This window comes from Phodopus roborovskii, unplaced genomic scaffold (assembly GCF_943737965.1).
Source record: "Phodopus roborovskii unplaced genomic scaffold, PHOROB, whole genome shotgun sequence".
NCBI classification, from domain to species: Eukaryota; Metazoa; Chordata; class Mammalia; order Rodentia; family Cricetidae; genus Phodopus; species Phodopus roborovskii.
Window position 1 is genome coordinate 12878885 of NW_026126413.1, and position 16585 is coordinate 12895469.

Genomic DNA, 16585 nt, shown 5'->3' on the forward strand with positions numbered 1-16585 from the left:
ACTATAGGAAGCTAAGGGTTGTTGATAATGGGAGAAATAGTCTTCCCCAGGGAAGAGCACAATAATTGGTTATCTAATACCAACCAATATCTGAGCCCATGTCTGTGGCTCCTGCTGCAACCAAGTGCCATACATATTCCCAGGGTATGGGCTGCCACCTGGAGCCATGTTTGATCTGAGGAATGAGCTGCCACCATGAACATGACAGTATGGGTGTCCTGTGCTGCCACCTACAGCCATAGTGATATCCAGACCCAGGCACTGCTGAGGCTAATGTCTGGGTCTGTGGTCCTACTGCAATCAGGGTATGTGTTGAAGTCTGTGGCCCATATTGCCACCTAGGGCCATGTGGATGCCTGGGATCAGGTCAGCTACCTGAGTCCATATTAGTGGCTAAGGGACATGCTGCAGCCGGGGACAGGCAGATCCGAGTGCCCCAGGCAGTGAAAGTGTTTAGGCTCTTCTATCAGGACACATTCATGACCTTGTGCCTGAGAAGTTTCATCCATCTAAAGCTAAGAACGAGAAAACACGGTGTCAAGCAGAGAGGTTGTGTGACACTCAGGGATACCTGGAAACTGGTTTATCCCTGAGAGCTCAAGAGACCGCAGGGCAGGCAGGGAGAGAAGCAGCTGCTGTTCTGCTTGGCTGAGCCTCAGTCTGCACAGGGAGCACTTGGTGACAGAGGTCTTATTCAGCTCCAGAGCAGGGCGGATGCTTTCCAGAAAGCCGCTGCTGTGCATCAAGCAGAGCTCGATATCCTGCGATGCTGAGAAGACTTCCGTCAGGACCTGGAGCAGTGCATGGTCTGCTGGACCCATGTAGGCCACTCCAACTTCCAGCCTAGGGATCTTGTACAGCTTGGGTGACAGTTTCCAGTACCCAGCACTGATGTTGGGTGGATGCTGGGGCTGGTTATTCAGAAAATCCCTCACGTTACCTTCATTTTCAGCTAAGTTTTTCTCCCATTCCTTCATGTGTTCAAAAGCAGATGCATAGTCCTCCTCTATCGTTGGTGGCTGTAAGGTTTCGAAACATTTTTCCATGACTGAGTAACCTACTCTGGGTGGCATTTTATTTCCATTTATGGAGACCTGTACACTCCTCAACAGTAGCAGGCTTTCTGGGTGGTCCCCAAAGTACTGTAAAGTCAGTGCATTCAAAGCCAGTGTTCTTCCTTGAAGGAATTGCAAAATAAACGGAGAACACGCAGCAACTGCATTGCTTTTGTAAGCAAACTTTAGAGCAACATTCACTAAATTTTCTGAGACGAATGAAGAGAAAGCTTCAGGAGATACCTGCCACATTTCCTTAATTAACTGCATCATCCGGGAAGTTTTTGGATAGAGCTTCCCATAATCCTCTTTTTCAGACATGTCCTCCAGCGACTCTTTATCACTCACCAACCGAAGCAAGTGAGACACAACTTTTGGCCCTGCCCTTGATGAAGGGTGGCTGGAGACATACTTCAAAAAGTTGTTGTAGACACTCACAGCCTTCAAGGGAGAGTTAATTTGTCTCAAATAATCAAGCCCCAGACATTGGTCTTCCTCTCTTTCTGAACCCAGGAGTTCAGTCAGCCTCATGGCAGCAAGAAACTCTTGGAACAAAGGACTTAAGAAGCGATAGACTGGTCTCAGTCTCTGGGCCGTGAATTTGCTCATCAAGCAGGTGTTCAGATCTTCATCTTCATCTACTCCTGCTTCTGTGAGGTCCTCACCACTGAACTCAAAGCAAGACGAGAAAAGCCCTCTCAAGGCCAGCTGGCCACACGAGGACACAGTGGCCTTGAGAGGCTCAGCTGTAGCCTCGAGCTTTAAGAAAAGGTATTTCATATAGGACTGGAAAACTGCCACATCATGAAAGGACTGGTCAGAAGGATTTTGAAACCAGTCAATACAGACTGCTGCCATAAGAGAGGGGGTTTTGTGAATTCCCTGTAAATCCTCATTCATGCCAAAGTAATTTATAAACCTTCGCACACAGATAATATTGTGTGAGAATACCTTCCGTAGTACAGAGATAGTATTGTAGAAGGGAAAATCTTTGATCTCTAGAATTGTATCTAGGTATGGGCGGATGGCCCTGGCCCTGTTGGTATGGACAGCGATCAATAAGCAGGTCTGTGACAAGTAGTTGTTTGTAATCAGTGTTGCTATGGCTTGGGGCAGAGAGTCCATCCCACTGAAATCATCCAACAGGAACAGCACCTGGTGCTTTAAGTGCCGGATGCTGCCGCTCAGGCACACTTCACTAATGCTTCCTTCTGCCTCGGGGAGTTGGGCACCGATGATGCTGGCCAGTCCCTGGTCTGGCCTGGTGGAACTAAGGGAGATGTAGAAGACCAGCTGGAACCTGTTCAGCAGGGGACAGCACCCTGACGCCCAGAGGAAGGCTGTTTTCTTCAGGAGGGTGGTCTTCCCACTGCCCATTTCCCCCTGCACACACATGACAGCGTTGAGACTGGTGAAGACCTCGGGGAGCATCAAGGCCTCTTGCACCGGCCGGCTGATGTGCTTCGAGACGATGGACAGATCACAGCCGAGCAAGTGGTCAGTGCCTAGGCCGGAACACACCTCTGGCAAATCCATGTGGCGGAAAGTGGCTTTGGTGTAGGCTGCTCTCAGCTGCTCACTCAGACTCTTTGCCTCTTGAAGCCACTGGGCTTCGTTCTGAGCCAGGTCTGTGGGGGAGGAGGCAGGCACTGCTCGATGGACATTCACGTCCCTGGGCTTCACTTGGAGCAACTTCTGTGGGGGAAAGAAGGGAGACCCAGTAGGAAATGCAGTCAAACCTCTCAATCCCAAGGCTCTGTTCTTTGTTACATGGTTTGCCTGTCTGCTATGGATGGGTTAGGACTTTCCTCCAACGTCCGTGTTCTCCCTAGGGATCCTCTCAGACCTTTTCATGTCTGATCATGTGTCCAAGTCTCCTATTGGCCTGGGACTTAGACATAATGTGTTCTCTTAAGATTACTCTGGCACCCTAGTTTCCATTTTAGATCTCAGGAAACCAGCTTGTGGCATGATGCCTCCAACACTGGCTGGTTTGGATCTGACACAGGACTGCTGTCATTCATCCTGCATCCATTCTCAAGATGTCACAGGAATGCTGACACTCTGTCATCCACAGAACCCCTCCATGTCAGTACTCGCCTCTCTAGGAGCTCCTTGGACAACTAGAAATACCCTTTCCTTTCCATCCCTAGGTACAAACCCACATGATCCATGTTGCTTTCAAGTTCTTACCGACCCCAGGAGAGAGGGCTGCCGCTCCACCCTCATGATGGCCTCCGCCTGTGGGGTCCTTTGAAAGAGAAACCCTATATTAAATCAAAACTGGGTCTTAAATCAAGATTGCATATTATATTATCAGTATTATCTGATTATCAGCATTATATATCAGTATTATCAATCAAATTGATAATATAATCAATCAAAACCCAACATCTTCTAAACACAGCCTACACTCGGCGCTTGTTGAAGGAAGGAGTGCTCTACATATGGAAGAATAAATCTCACACATCTGCAAGAGTGTGTTCCTAGATGGTACATATGTGATACATACATCCTCTCTATGGTGGGTGCTATGTGGGTAATCAAAATCATAAGTTGTAGAATAAGAATGGCCCTGCAAAAATCATTAAATATTCCGTCCATCTTTGGTTATTATATAACTACATGCTTCATATCATAAGCCTGGACACAGAGCAGTTATTACACAAACTGCACTGCAATAAAGAACAAAAATCAAATGGGAATGGCAGCGGACCCATGGGATCCCAGCATTTGGAAGGCTGAGGCAGGAAGATCATAATTCCCAGCCAGTCTGGGATTTGAACATAGCAAGTTCAAAGTCAGCGTAGGCTACACAGTGAGAATTTGTTCCTAACATAATTCCCACCAAACAAAATAAAACTTGCCTTGTGTATCTCAAAAGAAGCAAGAAGACAAGCCTACTATCCTCTGAAGATCACAGATGGGTCCAGTTAGTCTGGATGTTTGTCAGGAGTAAGGCTTAAAGAATTTCAACTACAGACTTCTCATAGGAGGAAGAGTTGACTGTACATTTTATGAAGCTAACGAGTGTGACTCTCCTGACCATTGTCAAGTTCCTATTTATACCTATCACTTGTGAGTGCTTATTTTAGACACTTGTAGAATTTATTTAGTTACAATACATTTACAGTTGGCAATTGCTCAACAAAACAGTGTTCAATCACAGGACCACACACAGCCAAGCAGAGAAGGGGCGGTGTCCATTACCATGGCTTCTGGAAGTGGGCAGTGGCTTTGAAGGGCTGAAGTCACTTCTGTCGAGGACTTCAGGGTTTGAAGAAATACACAGCTAAACAGGGAGATAAAAGTCATAAAATAGTTTCGTGCAATTAAGTGCTTGTATTGAGTTTTAAAGAAACATGAAGATTGGGTCTCACCAACTCCCGGGAGTTTCCTGGATCTGCTATGAGCACACTAGAACTGGAACCACCCTGAGTCCCCACCTGCTTGATCTATGATCAGATCACCCGGCCTCTGCTGGAGGACTACCCTGAATCCCCGCCTGCCTAATCTTTGACTCCCATCGCTGGGCCCCTGCCTGAGGAGAATCCTCCTAGAGAGCTTGAACCACCCAGAGCTACAGACAGGGAACTCCTGACCTGCCTAAGCCTACGGTGGGGTGAGGGAGTAGCGTAGAGAGAGAGAGAGAGACCCCACCTGCACCCACTGGACGAAGCGATGGGAAGATGGCAATACAAGAAAACACCTAACAATAGAAACACAAGCATGACACCACCAGAATCTAGGGACTCTACACCAACTATAACTGAACACTCCAAAGCAGATGAAGCAGAAAAGAATGACTTAAAAAATATCTTCATAAAAATGATAGAGGCCCTCAAAGATGATATGAGAAAATCCCTTAAAGAATAGAAGTAAAAACAAATAAAAAATTGGAAGAAATAGAGGAAAAATCCACGCAAAAATGCAAAAAATGAACAAATCTCTTAAAGAAAGTAATGAAAGCCAAGAAAAAAGAATCAAACAGTTGAAGGAAACAACTCAAACAGTTCATAACTTGAAAACTGAAATAGAGACAATAAAGAAAACACAAACTGAGGAAATACTGGAAATAGAGAAACTAGGCAAACGATTGGGAACTACAGATGCAAGCATAGCCAACAAAATACAAGAGATGGAAGAGAGAATCCCAAGCACTGAAGATAAACTACAGGAAATAGATTCATCGAACAAAGAAAATCTAAACAAATCCTTAACACAAAACATCGAGGAAATGTGGGGCGTCGTGAAAAGGACAAACCTAAGAAAAATAGGCATAGAGGAAGGTGAAGAAGCCTAGCTCAAAGGTGCAGAAAACATTTTCAACAAAATCATTCAAGAGAACTTTCCCAATCTGAAGAAGGACATGCCCATGAAAGTACAAGAAGCATACCAAACCCCAAATAGACTGGACCAAAGAAAAAAGACCCCTCAACACATAAAAATCAAAACATCCAATATACAGAGTAAAGAAAGAATATTAAGAGCCACAAAGGAAAAAAGGCCAGGTAACATATAAAGGCATACCTATCAAAATTACACCTGACTTCTCCATGGAAACCCTCAAGGCCAGAAGGTCCTGGATAGATGTTCTCAAGTACTAAGAGTCCAGGGACGCCAGCCCAGGCTACTATACCCAGCAAAACTCTCAATCACTAAAGACAGAGAAAACAATATATTTAATGACAAAGCCAGATTTTCACAATACCTATCTACAAATCCAGCCCTACAGAAAGTTCTGGAAGGAAAACTCCATCCCGAGGAAGTTAACTACACTCACAATGACTTAGGCAATAAATAATCCCACTTCACCAGAACCCAAGGGTAAAGCAAGGCAAATACATTCATAACACCACCACAACAAGAAATTTAAAACAAACAAGCATTAACAATCAATGGTCCTTACTTTCCCTCAACATTAATGGTCTTAACTCGCCTATAAAAAGACACTGGCTAACAGAATGGATATGAAAACAGAATCCATCCATACAAGAAACATATCTAAGCTTCAAAAACAGACATTACCTCAGGGTAAAGGGTTGGAAAATCAAATGGACCCCAGAAGCAAGCTGGTGTAGCTATCCTAATAGCTAACAAGTTAGACTTCAAACCAAAATCAATCAAAAGAGATGAAAACTGTCATTTTGAATTCATCAAAGGAGAATCCATCAGCACAAAGTCTCAATTCTGAAAATCTATGCCCAAATACAAAGGCACCCACAGTCATAAAAGAAATGCTACTAAGATTCAAATCTCATATAAAACCTTACATACTTATAGTGGAAGACTTCAATACCCCGCTCTCACAGCTAGACAGGACCACCAGACAGAAACTTAAAGAAACAAAAGAACTAACAGAAGTTATGTCTCAATTGGGTTTAACAGACATCTATAGAACATTCCATCCAAATACAAAAGAGAATATACCTTCTTCTCTGCTCCATATGGCACCTTCTCTAAAATCGAATACACACTAAAGGACATAACAAACCTCAACAGATACAAAAAAATTGGAATAGTCCCCTGTATCTTATCAGACCACCATGCTTCAAAGTTGGAATTCAACAACAACACAAATCGCAGAAACCCTACAAACACATGGAAACTGAACAATACGCAATTGCACCATACACGGGTCAAAAAAGAAATAAAGAAAGAAATTAAGGACTTCCTACAATTCAACGAGAATGAGGACACAACATACCCAAACTTTTAGGACACCTTGAAAGCAGTGCTACGAGGGAAGTTCATTGCACTAAGTGCCCATATGAAGAAAACGGAGGATAGTCACATTAAAGAATTAACAGCACAACTGAAAGCCTTAGAACAAAAAGAAGTAAACTCGCCCTGAAGGAGTAGATGCCAGGAAATAATCAATTTGAGGGCTTAAATCAATAAAGTAGAAACCAGGAAAATAATACCAAAAAAAAATAATAAAAACAAAACAAAACAAAAAAAATCAATGCAACAAAGAGTTTGTTTTTCGAGAAAATCAACAAGATAGACAAACCTTTATCCAAACTAACCAAAAAGCAAAGAGAGAACGTGCAAATTAACAAAATCAGAAATGAAAAGGGGACATAACAACAGACACTGAGGAAATCCAGAGAATTTTCAGGTCATACTTTGAAAACCTGTACTCCACAAAAAATGAAAATTCAAAGGAAATGAACAAATTTCTGGATAACTATCACTTACCAAAATTAAATCAAGGACAGGTAAGCAACTTAAATAGACCTATAACCCCTAATGAAATAGAAGCAGTCATCAAAAGCCTCCCAACCAAAAAAAAAAAAAAAAAATGCCCAGGGCAAGATGGCTTCAGTACAGACTTCTACCAGAAATTCAAGGAAGAGCTAATACCAATACTCCTCAAATTGTTCAACACAATAGAAGCAAAAAATTCATTTTTTTTTTTACCAGACCACAATCACATTGGTACCCAAGCCACACAAATACACAACTAAGAAAGAAAACCACAGACCAATATCCCTGATGAACATCGATGCAAAAATACTCAATAAACTACTGGCAAATCAAATCCAAGAACACATGAGAGAAATCATCCAACATGACCAAGTAGGCTTCATCCCTGGGTTGTAGGAATGGTTCAACATATGAAAATCTATCAATGTGATCCACCATGTAAACAAACTGAATAAGAAAAACCACATGATCATCTCACTAGATGCTGAAAAATTCAACACCCTTTCATGATAAAGGTCTTGGAGAGATCAGGGATAACAGGAACATACCTAAACATAATAAGAGCAATATGCAGTAAACCAACAGCCAACATCAAACTGAATGGAGAGAAGCTTAAGGTGATTCCTCTAAAATCAGGAACAAGACAAGGCTGCCCTCTCTATATCTCTTCAATATTATACTTGAAGTTCTTACCAGAGCAATAAGACAACAAAAGGAGATCAAGGGGATACAAATTGGAAAGGAAGAAGTCAAACTGTCACTATTTGCAGATGATATGACAGTTTATATAAGCGACCCAATAAACTCTACCAGGGAACTCCTACAGCTGATAAACACCTTCAGCAAACTAGCAGGATACAAGATAAATTCAAAAAAATCAGTAGCCCTACTATATACAGACAACAAAGGGGCTGAGAAAGAAATCAGAGAAACATCGCCCTTTACAATAGCCACAAACAACTTAAAGTATCTTGGGGTAATGCTTACCAAACAAGTGAAAGACCTATATAGCAAGAACTTTCTGTCTTTAAAGAAAGAAATTAAAGAAGATACCAGAAAATGGAAAGATCTCACATTCTCTTGGATAGGTAGGATAATCATAGTAAAAATGGCAGTCTTGCCAAAAGCAATCTACAGATTCTATGCAATCCCCATTAAAATCCCAACACAATTCTTCACTGACCTTGAAAGGATAATAATCAACTTTATATGGAAAAACAAAAGACCCAGGATAGCCAAAACAACCCTGTACAATAACGGAACTTCAGAAGGCATCACCATCCTTGACTTCAAGCTCTACTGTAGAGCTAGAGTCCTGAAAACTGCCTGGTATTGGCACAAAAATAGACAGGTAGACCAATGGAATCAAAAAAAAAAAAAAAATCCTGACACTAACCCACACACCTAAAAACACCTGATTTTTGACAAAACAGCTAAAAGTATACAATGGGAGGAGGAAAGCATTTTCAACAAATGATGCTGGCACAATGGATGAGGGTGTGTAGAAGACTGCAGATAGACCCATGTCTATCAACATGCACAAAACTCAAGTCCAAATGGATCAAAGACCTCAACATCAATCCAGCCACATTGAACCTCTTAGAAAAGAAAGTAGGAGGTACCGTTGAACAAATTGGTACAGGAGGCCACTTCCTGAACATAACTCCAGTAGCACAGACACTGAGGTCGACAATTAATAAATGGCACCTCCTCAAACTGAAAAGCTTCTGTAAGGCAAAGGACACAGTGGACAAGACCAAACGGCAGCCCACAGACTGGGAAAAGATCTTCATCAATCCTACATCTGACAGAGGGCTGATCTCCAAAATATACACAGAATTCAATAAACTAGTCACCAAAACACCAATTAACCCTATTAAAAATGGGGTACACAACTGAATAGAGAATTCTCAATAGAGGAAATCAAAAAGGCTGAAAGACATTTAAGAAAGTGCTCCACATCCTTAGCTATCAGGGAAATGCAAATCAAAACAACTCTGAGATCTCATCTTACTCCTGCCAGAATGGCTAAAAGTAGATACGCCAATGACAACTCATGCTGGAGAGGTGGAGAAAGGGGAACACTCCTCCACTGCTGGTGGGAGTGCAAGCTCATACAGCCATTTTGGAGATCAGGATGGCGGTTCCTCAGAAAAATGGGAATCAGTCTACCACAGGACCTGGCAATCCCCAGGCATATACCCAAATGATCCACGTCTATGCAACAAAGATATCTGTTCAACTATGTTTGTAGCAGTTTATTTGTAATAGCAATAACCTGGAAGCAACCTAGATGCCCCTCAATTGAAGAATGGATAAAGAAGATGTGGCACATTTGCACAATGGAATACTACTCTGTGGAAAACAATGGAATCTTGAAATTCACAGGCAAATGGATAATGGAACTTAAAGAAAACATCCTGAATGAGGTAACCCAGTCACAAAAAGAGGAACATGGTATGTATTCACTCATATATGGATTTTAGACATAGAGCAAAGGATCACCAGCCTATAAGTAACCCTGCCAGAGGAAACTAGGATACAAGGAGGATTCTCAGAGATCCATACAAGGTCCCTCACAGAAGGGGAAAGGGACAAGATCTCCTGAGTATATGGGAGTGGGGGAGGGGACAGTGAGTGGAGAGGGAGCTAGGAGAAAAGAAGGGGAGAAGAGGAAAGCACGTGGAACTAGGAAGATTGAGTCAGGGGAGGAATAGACAGAGGACAGAGAGAGGGAGAGAGAGAGAGAGAGATACCATAAAAGAGGGAGCCATTATAGGTTTGAAGAGAAAAATGACTCTAGAGAAATGTCTAGAGACATACAAGACTGACCCCAACTAACAACTCCACTGTTGAGCACTGTTGAGCAACAGTGGAAAGGCTAGAAAAGCTACCTTAAACGCCCTTTCCCTGATAATGAGATTGATGACTAACCTATCTACCATCACATAGCCCTCATCTAGTAGCTGATGGAAACAGAAGCAGACACCAACAGCTAAACACTGAGCTGAACTGAATCCAGATACAGAGAGGAAGGACAAGACCAGGCACAGAAATCCACAGAGACAGCTGACCTGAACAAGGAGGAGCTAATGGACCCCCAGAATGATAGCTGGGAATCCAGCATGGGACTGACTCAGACCCCCTGAACATGGGTCTCAGCTAGAAGGCCTGGGCAGTCTATGGGACCTCTGACAGTGGAACCAGGATGTACCCCTGGTGCACAAAGGGACTTTGGGAGCACATTCCCATGGAGGGATACTGTCTTAATCTAGAGGCAGGAGGGAGGGCCTAGTCCCTACTCCAAATGACTTGACAGATTTAGGTGACCCCTCCTGGAAGGCATCACCCTACATGTGGTGTGTATGTGTGGAGGGGGAATGGGGTGGGTGGGAGTGAGGTAGGGAGAGGGAACTGGGATGGATATGTAAAATAAGAATAATAAATGATAAAAACAAAACATTAACAAATGAAAGAAAAGAAAAGGATGCATGAAGACTTGGGGCCAAGCATGCAGTGGAAAGCTAACGTTTTCAGTGACCCTGTCAGGGTTGTGTCATATATGACATTCAGACAGAGGCTTTCCATAACATAAGAAAGTGGTTTGTAAAGCAGTGGCACAGGTATCCAGGGGCTGTGTTGGAATGAGTACATAGTTAGTGCCTATCCATGAAACCAGCCAAAGTGAGCTAGGGGAGATAAGAGAGGGCAATGGGAGGGTGGTGGTGAGCACCATTGCAATATACTGTGTGTGTGTGTGTGTGTGTGCGTGTGTGTGCGTGTGTGCAAAGGTCATAATGTATAAATATGAAAATGTCATTATTATATATAATTAATGAATGCCAATAAAATAAAAAACATCTTTAAGAATTTGGCAAATTGTTGCTACCCTATCTCAAGACCAAACAATTATTTAAAACTTTACATTTAGGTTAGGCAGATGACGCATGCCTTTAATCCCAGAACTTGGGAGGCAGACCAGGCAGATATCTATCTGTTTGAGGCCAACCTGGTTTACAGAGTGAGTTCCAGTACAGCCAAGGCTAAAAACAAAGACCAAAGCAAAACAACAACAAAAAACTTTACATTTAAAAAATAATTAGACTTAATTTTTTTTAATGCCAACACAATTTAGCCCAATTTTAGAAATGTACTGCATGCATACAGCTCACAACTGGAGAAATGAACAAAGACCACAGAGACACCAACACTATTTCAGATTTTTGTGCTTTCAAAGGCATATGATAGCAAGACACTTTTATTTCTCAATTACATGTGCTGGATTTTTAAAATAGATTGGTTTTAGATAATTCGTGTTAAAGCAGTTAATATAAAACAAAGCTATGTTTTTCTTCCTTCAGTTTTCTGAGAGGTAGGATTCCATGTGTCTACCGCTTTACCCAGAAAAACTGGGTATTTATCTCTAGAAAATGATATTTACCTATGGAAAATTCTAATTGCTAAGTAAAAACAAAAATTTCATTTTGCAATTCAACATTTCTAGAGTTTTTAATGTGTAGAAGAGAAATAAAAATAAACTTGACTTAAAAGGGGGTGAGAGTAGCTCAATAGTAAAGGGATCGTCTAACTTGCCCAAACCATTTGGATCCATCTCCGACACTGGAAAAAGAAAACCGCTGAGAAAATCAAATCATAGATAACAGCAAACAGAAAACCCTAAAGGATTCTAGAAAGATGAGGACAGAGGAACTAGCTTGCAATCAAAAGACTCATAAAGGCATGGGATCATCAGGTACAGTGGTGTCTCTCTATAGTGCCAGCCCTTGAGAGGCGAAGCCTGGAGGATCATGGGTTCAAGTCCTACTGTGCTAGATAACATTTCTACAGTGGTCTGGGCTCCAGAGAGAGATCCTGTCTTTAAAAGCGTGTGTATGGACCCAGCCAAAACCAAGATCTAACTATGATGAGAAAAAAACTAGACAGGGCCCTAGGGCATCATGGGAGAAAGGACACGAAGATATAAGGAACCAAAGGAGTGTCCAGGGACTATCCACAGGTAAAGCAGGGACAGTAAGGGAATAACTGATGGAGTACATTCCAAGTCAGAGAATTCACTTTGCTCACTTGGGAAAAAACTTGGTGTGATCTTCTAATGGGTCATCACCTTCCTCCCATTTCCACATACATCCTCCACAGGAAAAGCACCGGACAGTGTCATTTTTGCCTAGAGTAAGAGAATATGGTCAGTTCAACAGCACACCCATCTGTCACCTCACAAGCAGATAATAACTCCAGATTTTACCACTGAAATCCTGCTTGCATCTGCAATTGGATTGAGTGGCAAAGACAGGCACAGCTCACGCAGGACTCTTGATCCTTCAAGGGGGTGGTCGGGAAAAGTCCTCGGATGTCCCTGTGCACATTTGGCTTTGATGAGCACCCTCTCCCAAACCCATCATCCTGAAAGATTTGTCACCAGAATTGGGAACACAATCTCTGTGAGAGCAGAGATTTCTGTCTGATTTGGACACTAGTGGCTTTCACAGACGTAGGCGATCAACAAGCATTTGATTAATGAATAAATAGAAAGAATATACTTTTAGCTGGGGGCGAGACAGAAGAACACATTTAGGAGCCTCTATGCGAGCTAGATTACGAAGAATCACTTGTCTCTTCTCACATTACTGCTGCTGGCTGTGTTTCACTAGAAATAGAAGCATGTCATTCGTGAGCTCGGAGTAAGGCAGGCAAGAGGAGACAAAGGGTTAAGACCCCACGGTAAGATCATTTGTGCCAGTGGAATATGTCTGTTGGAGGAAGTCACTGCAGAATCCACAAGTTCAGAGGCTGAGCTATGGAAAACTGGAGATCTTATGGACTCCCAAAGAGACCAATGACAAATGAAGTATAAAGAGAAATGCAAGGCCAGGATTAGAGCATGTGGTAGACAAAAAACACCGACTGAGGAGCCAGGGAGATGCTCAGCATTTAAGAACATTTGTTGTTCTTACAAAGGAGTCGGGTTTGTTCCAGCAGCCACACCCTGTCTGGCCTCTGAGGTCATCACATAGGCATACACACACACACACATACACACACACACATACACACACACACACACACACACACACACACACACACACACACGCACACATAAATATAAAAACGAAGAGAATACAAAGCTGACTCACCTGTGTAGAAAAGGCCTGCTCTGACCATAGCCTCAACAGCCCCAGGTGATTCATGGGGCCAGTGCTTAAAAGTGTCCCGCCTTAGTTCCTCATGAGCGAAGACGCTGTCATTGCTGTAGGCTTGGGAAGACACACACAGGTGAGGGCAGCAGGCTTTGATCACAGTGTTCAAGCTAGCTGTGTGTAGGTGGGAAGCCCTGATGGCCTCTGCTTGTGTAAACATCGTGGAGGGTGCTTAGAAAAGCATGAAGGAATAAAAGATACAAGAGCGACCGTGTTAGAACTGCGGCAGCAGAGTGGCAGAGGCTGGGGTACTCCATTCACTCTGTTCATGTCTGTGTGTGATCAATGTGTTCAGATTTAACTTTAGACTGCCTCTTGATCCTAGGTGATCAGGACCCGACTAAAGCAAGAGGAGATTCCTGTTTCCAGAGTGAGTGTCAAGGTTAGAGACAGGCTCTCATAAAAAGTCACTGTGACAGCTTGCTCTTCGAGACGACCATGCTGGGGGGGGGGGTCCCCACCTCATGGGGCCTGCCTCGTCCTGGCCTCTGGACCCTGAACGTGTCTTCTGCATGCTGTTCCTCGCCATGGAAGCTTGCTTGCCTGTGTTCACACTTAGCCTAGGATTGAGATTCTGTTGTTGTTTTGCTGCTTTACATACTCCTCTGGGGGAGAGTGCATCACGTTTTGATTTAATTGAGAAAAAGATCTTTAAAGTTTAGAAGCCTTTTGTTTTGTTTTACTTGTGACTTCTATTAAGACACAGTGCATAGGGGTAGGCTCCACTGTTTTCCTTAGTGCTCACACGGCGTGTGCTCCTGTTGGAGCAGGGTGGCACTTCAGACTCCTCTGGCTTCCTTCTCTGTCTGATTGTTTCCTTACCTCTATGAGGAAGCTAGCTGAGGACTTAGGGTTCTTTGTGTTCGTGCGTGTGCAGGTACATGTGAATGTACGCATTCATACCTGTGAAAGTCAGAGGACAACTTTCCCTAGTTCTCTCTCGTTGGCAGGGAGAGAGTCTCACTTCCCTGGCCAGGTGGTCCAACCTCAGGCATCCATGTGTCTCTGCTTTCCCAGTCCCGGGATTACAAAGCACAGTGACCCTGGTTTTGGCACATGGGCTCTAGAGATAAAAAGCAAATCCTTGGGTTTCCAAGGCAAGCAATCTGCACTCATTGCCCCAGCCCTGACCCTTATAGTTCTTTATATGCTCAGTATACTCAGCACATTTCTTCCCAGGAACCATGCCCTTCACTTGTTTACAGTGACAAAAGCATGCTGGGGGACACTGTGGACTCTCCCAGGGTTGCTATGGTAACTTTCATGAGCATGCAACTTTTTGAGAAGCTCATTCCCTTGTTTGCAATGTCACCATTCTTGTAGACTCTTGCATATGTGGCCAAAGAAACAGCTCCGCTTCTAAAGACCTGGAGAACAAACCCTGACTGCTTCTCCTTTTCCCTTTGTGTTTGTCATTTCAGCAAATTACTGCAAAATGGGGGGTCTAGCTAGAGGATGGTGTGTGTGTGTGTGTGTGTGTGTGTGTTTCCTATGTGTATGTATGTATACTGCATGTATCCAGTTGACCCGAAGAGGATGCCAGATCCCCTGGAGATGGAGTTACAGACAGTTGTAAGCCGCTACCATGTAGATACTTTGAACTGAACCTGAGTCCTCTGCAAGAACAGCAAATACCCTTAATATCTGAGACATCCCTTCAGCTCCATGTGTATTGAGGAGAACAGTGTTTAGCTTTGTAACTTAAGCTAAAGTATCCTTCAACTTGTGCTATTTCTGTCTCAGCTTTCTTAGTGCTGTGATTACTTGGCACTAATCTTAGAATTTTTTTTCCTCTCAGTCTTGTTTTTGAGCCAGGATTTCATGTAGCCTATACTGGCCTCTAACCTGATATCATAGTCAAGCTCCTCTTTCCACTTTCTAGAGCAGGAATGACAGGATTGAGCACCACACTCAGTTGACCTTACTGAATTATAATTGTTTTCATCCCGTCTACCTGCCCATGTCCCTGAATTCTGCTGGGACTGCCCTATTTGCTAGAGATGTGCTCTACAACTGAGCTAAATCCCTGACGCTAAGGTTTTATTTTTCTTTCTGTGCTGGGATGGAACCCCCAGGGCCTTACCCATGGTAGGCAAGTGAGTAATAGCTGCAGACCTGTCACCTCATTTTAATGTGATTATTCCTTAGTGACTTAACAGTGCACAGAGCCACTGAAGAATGCTTTGGGGGACTGGGGGTGGAGCTCAGTCGATACAGCACACTCTTAGCATTCAGGAAGTCCATGGTGGGTTCCATCCCTAGACACTGAGAAGCTTCCTATGAGCACTCAGCAGGAGAACCAAAAGTCAAGGTTCATTCAAGTTTGAGGCCAGCCTCGGATAGGAAACACCATAAAAATGCTTCCAAAACATTTTATCCAAGATTTTAGTTGTTTTAAGGGAAGCATCAGTTATGGCACCAGCCCTACTATAGTTAGCTATGCTCACCTATGCTAAAAACTAAGCCTCTTTGATGGCTCTGTGGTATAAATGTTTGCCGCTAAGCCTGGCAACCTTTTGATTAATTCCTGGAGCCCTCACAGTAGAAGGAGAGAGCCAACCCCTATAAGTTGTCCTCTGACGTTTGCACCATGACACATGGGACCCATGAGTGCACACACATAGTAATGAGTAAGGAAGTGAGTGTGGATTTAAAATTCCCTTACTTTTAAAGATTCATTTACTTTTATTTTTGATGTAGGTGTTTTGTCTACATGTTTGACTGCAGCACAGGTGTGCAGAGCCCATGGAGGTCAGAAGAGGGCACTGGATCCTCTACAATGGGACTTGCAGAGTTTTCCAGCTGCTCTTTGCAAGAGCAGCAAGTGAGGGTGAGCACTGAGCCAGTCATTCCATAACAGGGAAATCACTTACGAAAGTAATGTTTAAAGCAGGTGGACCAGCACTGGAGAGAGAGATGGCTCGGGGTTAAGAGCACTTGCCGCTCTTCCTGAGGACTGGGTTCAGGGCCCAGCACCCAAATCAGGTGGCTCACAACTGCCTGGAACCCCAGCACCAAGGGATCTGAGCTGCTAATCTGGCTTCCAAAATCTCCTGTACACATGTGGCACACACACAGACATGGGCAGAGAGGAGTGACATAAAA

The 16585-nt window shown here is 43.4% G+C and overlaps 1 protein-coding gene across 1 annotated transcript in view; it reads right to left on the reverse strand.

The window, feature by feature from the left end:
- Positions 1-16585, reverse strand: part of LOC127220958 (baculoviral IAP repeat-containing protein 1a-like) — a 43851-nt gene that overhangs the window by 18140 nt on the left and 9126 nt on the right. Inside the window, 6 exon segments of the mRNA XM_051182839.1 lie at positions 572-2693; positions 2695-2750; positions 3249-3306; positions 4266-4347; positions 12351-12450; positions 13418-13537. Coding sequence (XP_051038796.1) covers positions 572-2693; positions 2695-2750; positions 3249-3306; positions 4266-4347; positions 12351-12450; positions 13418-13537 — 2538 coding nt within the window.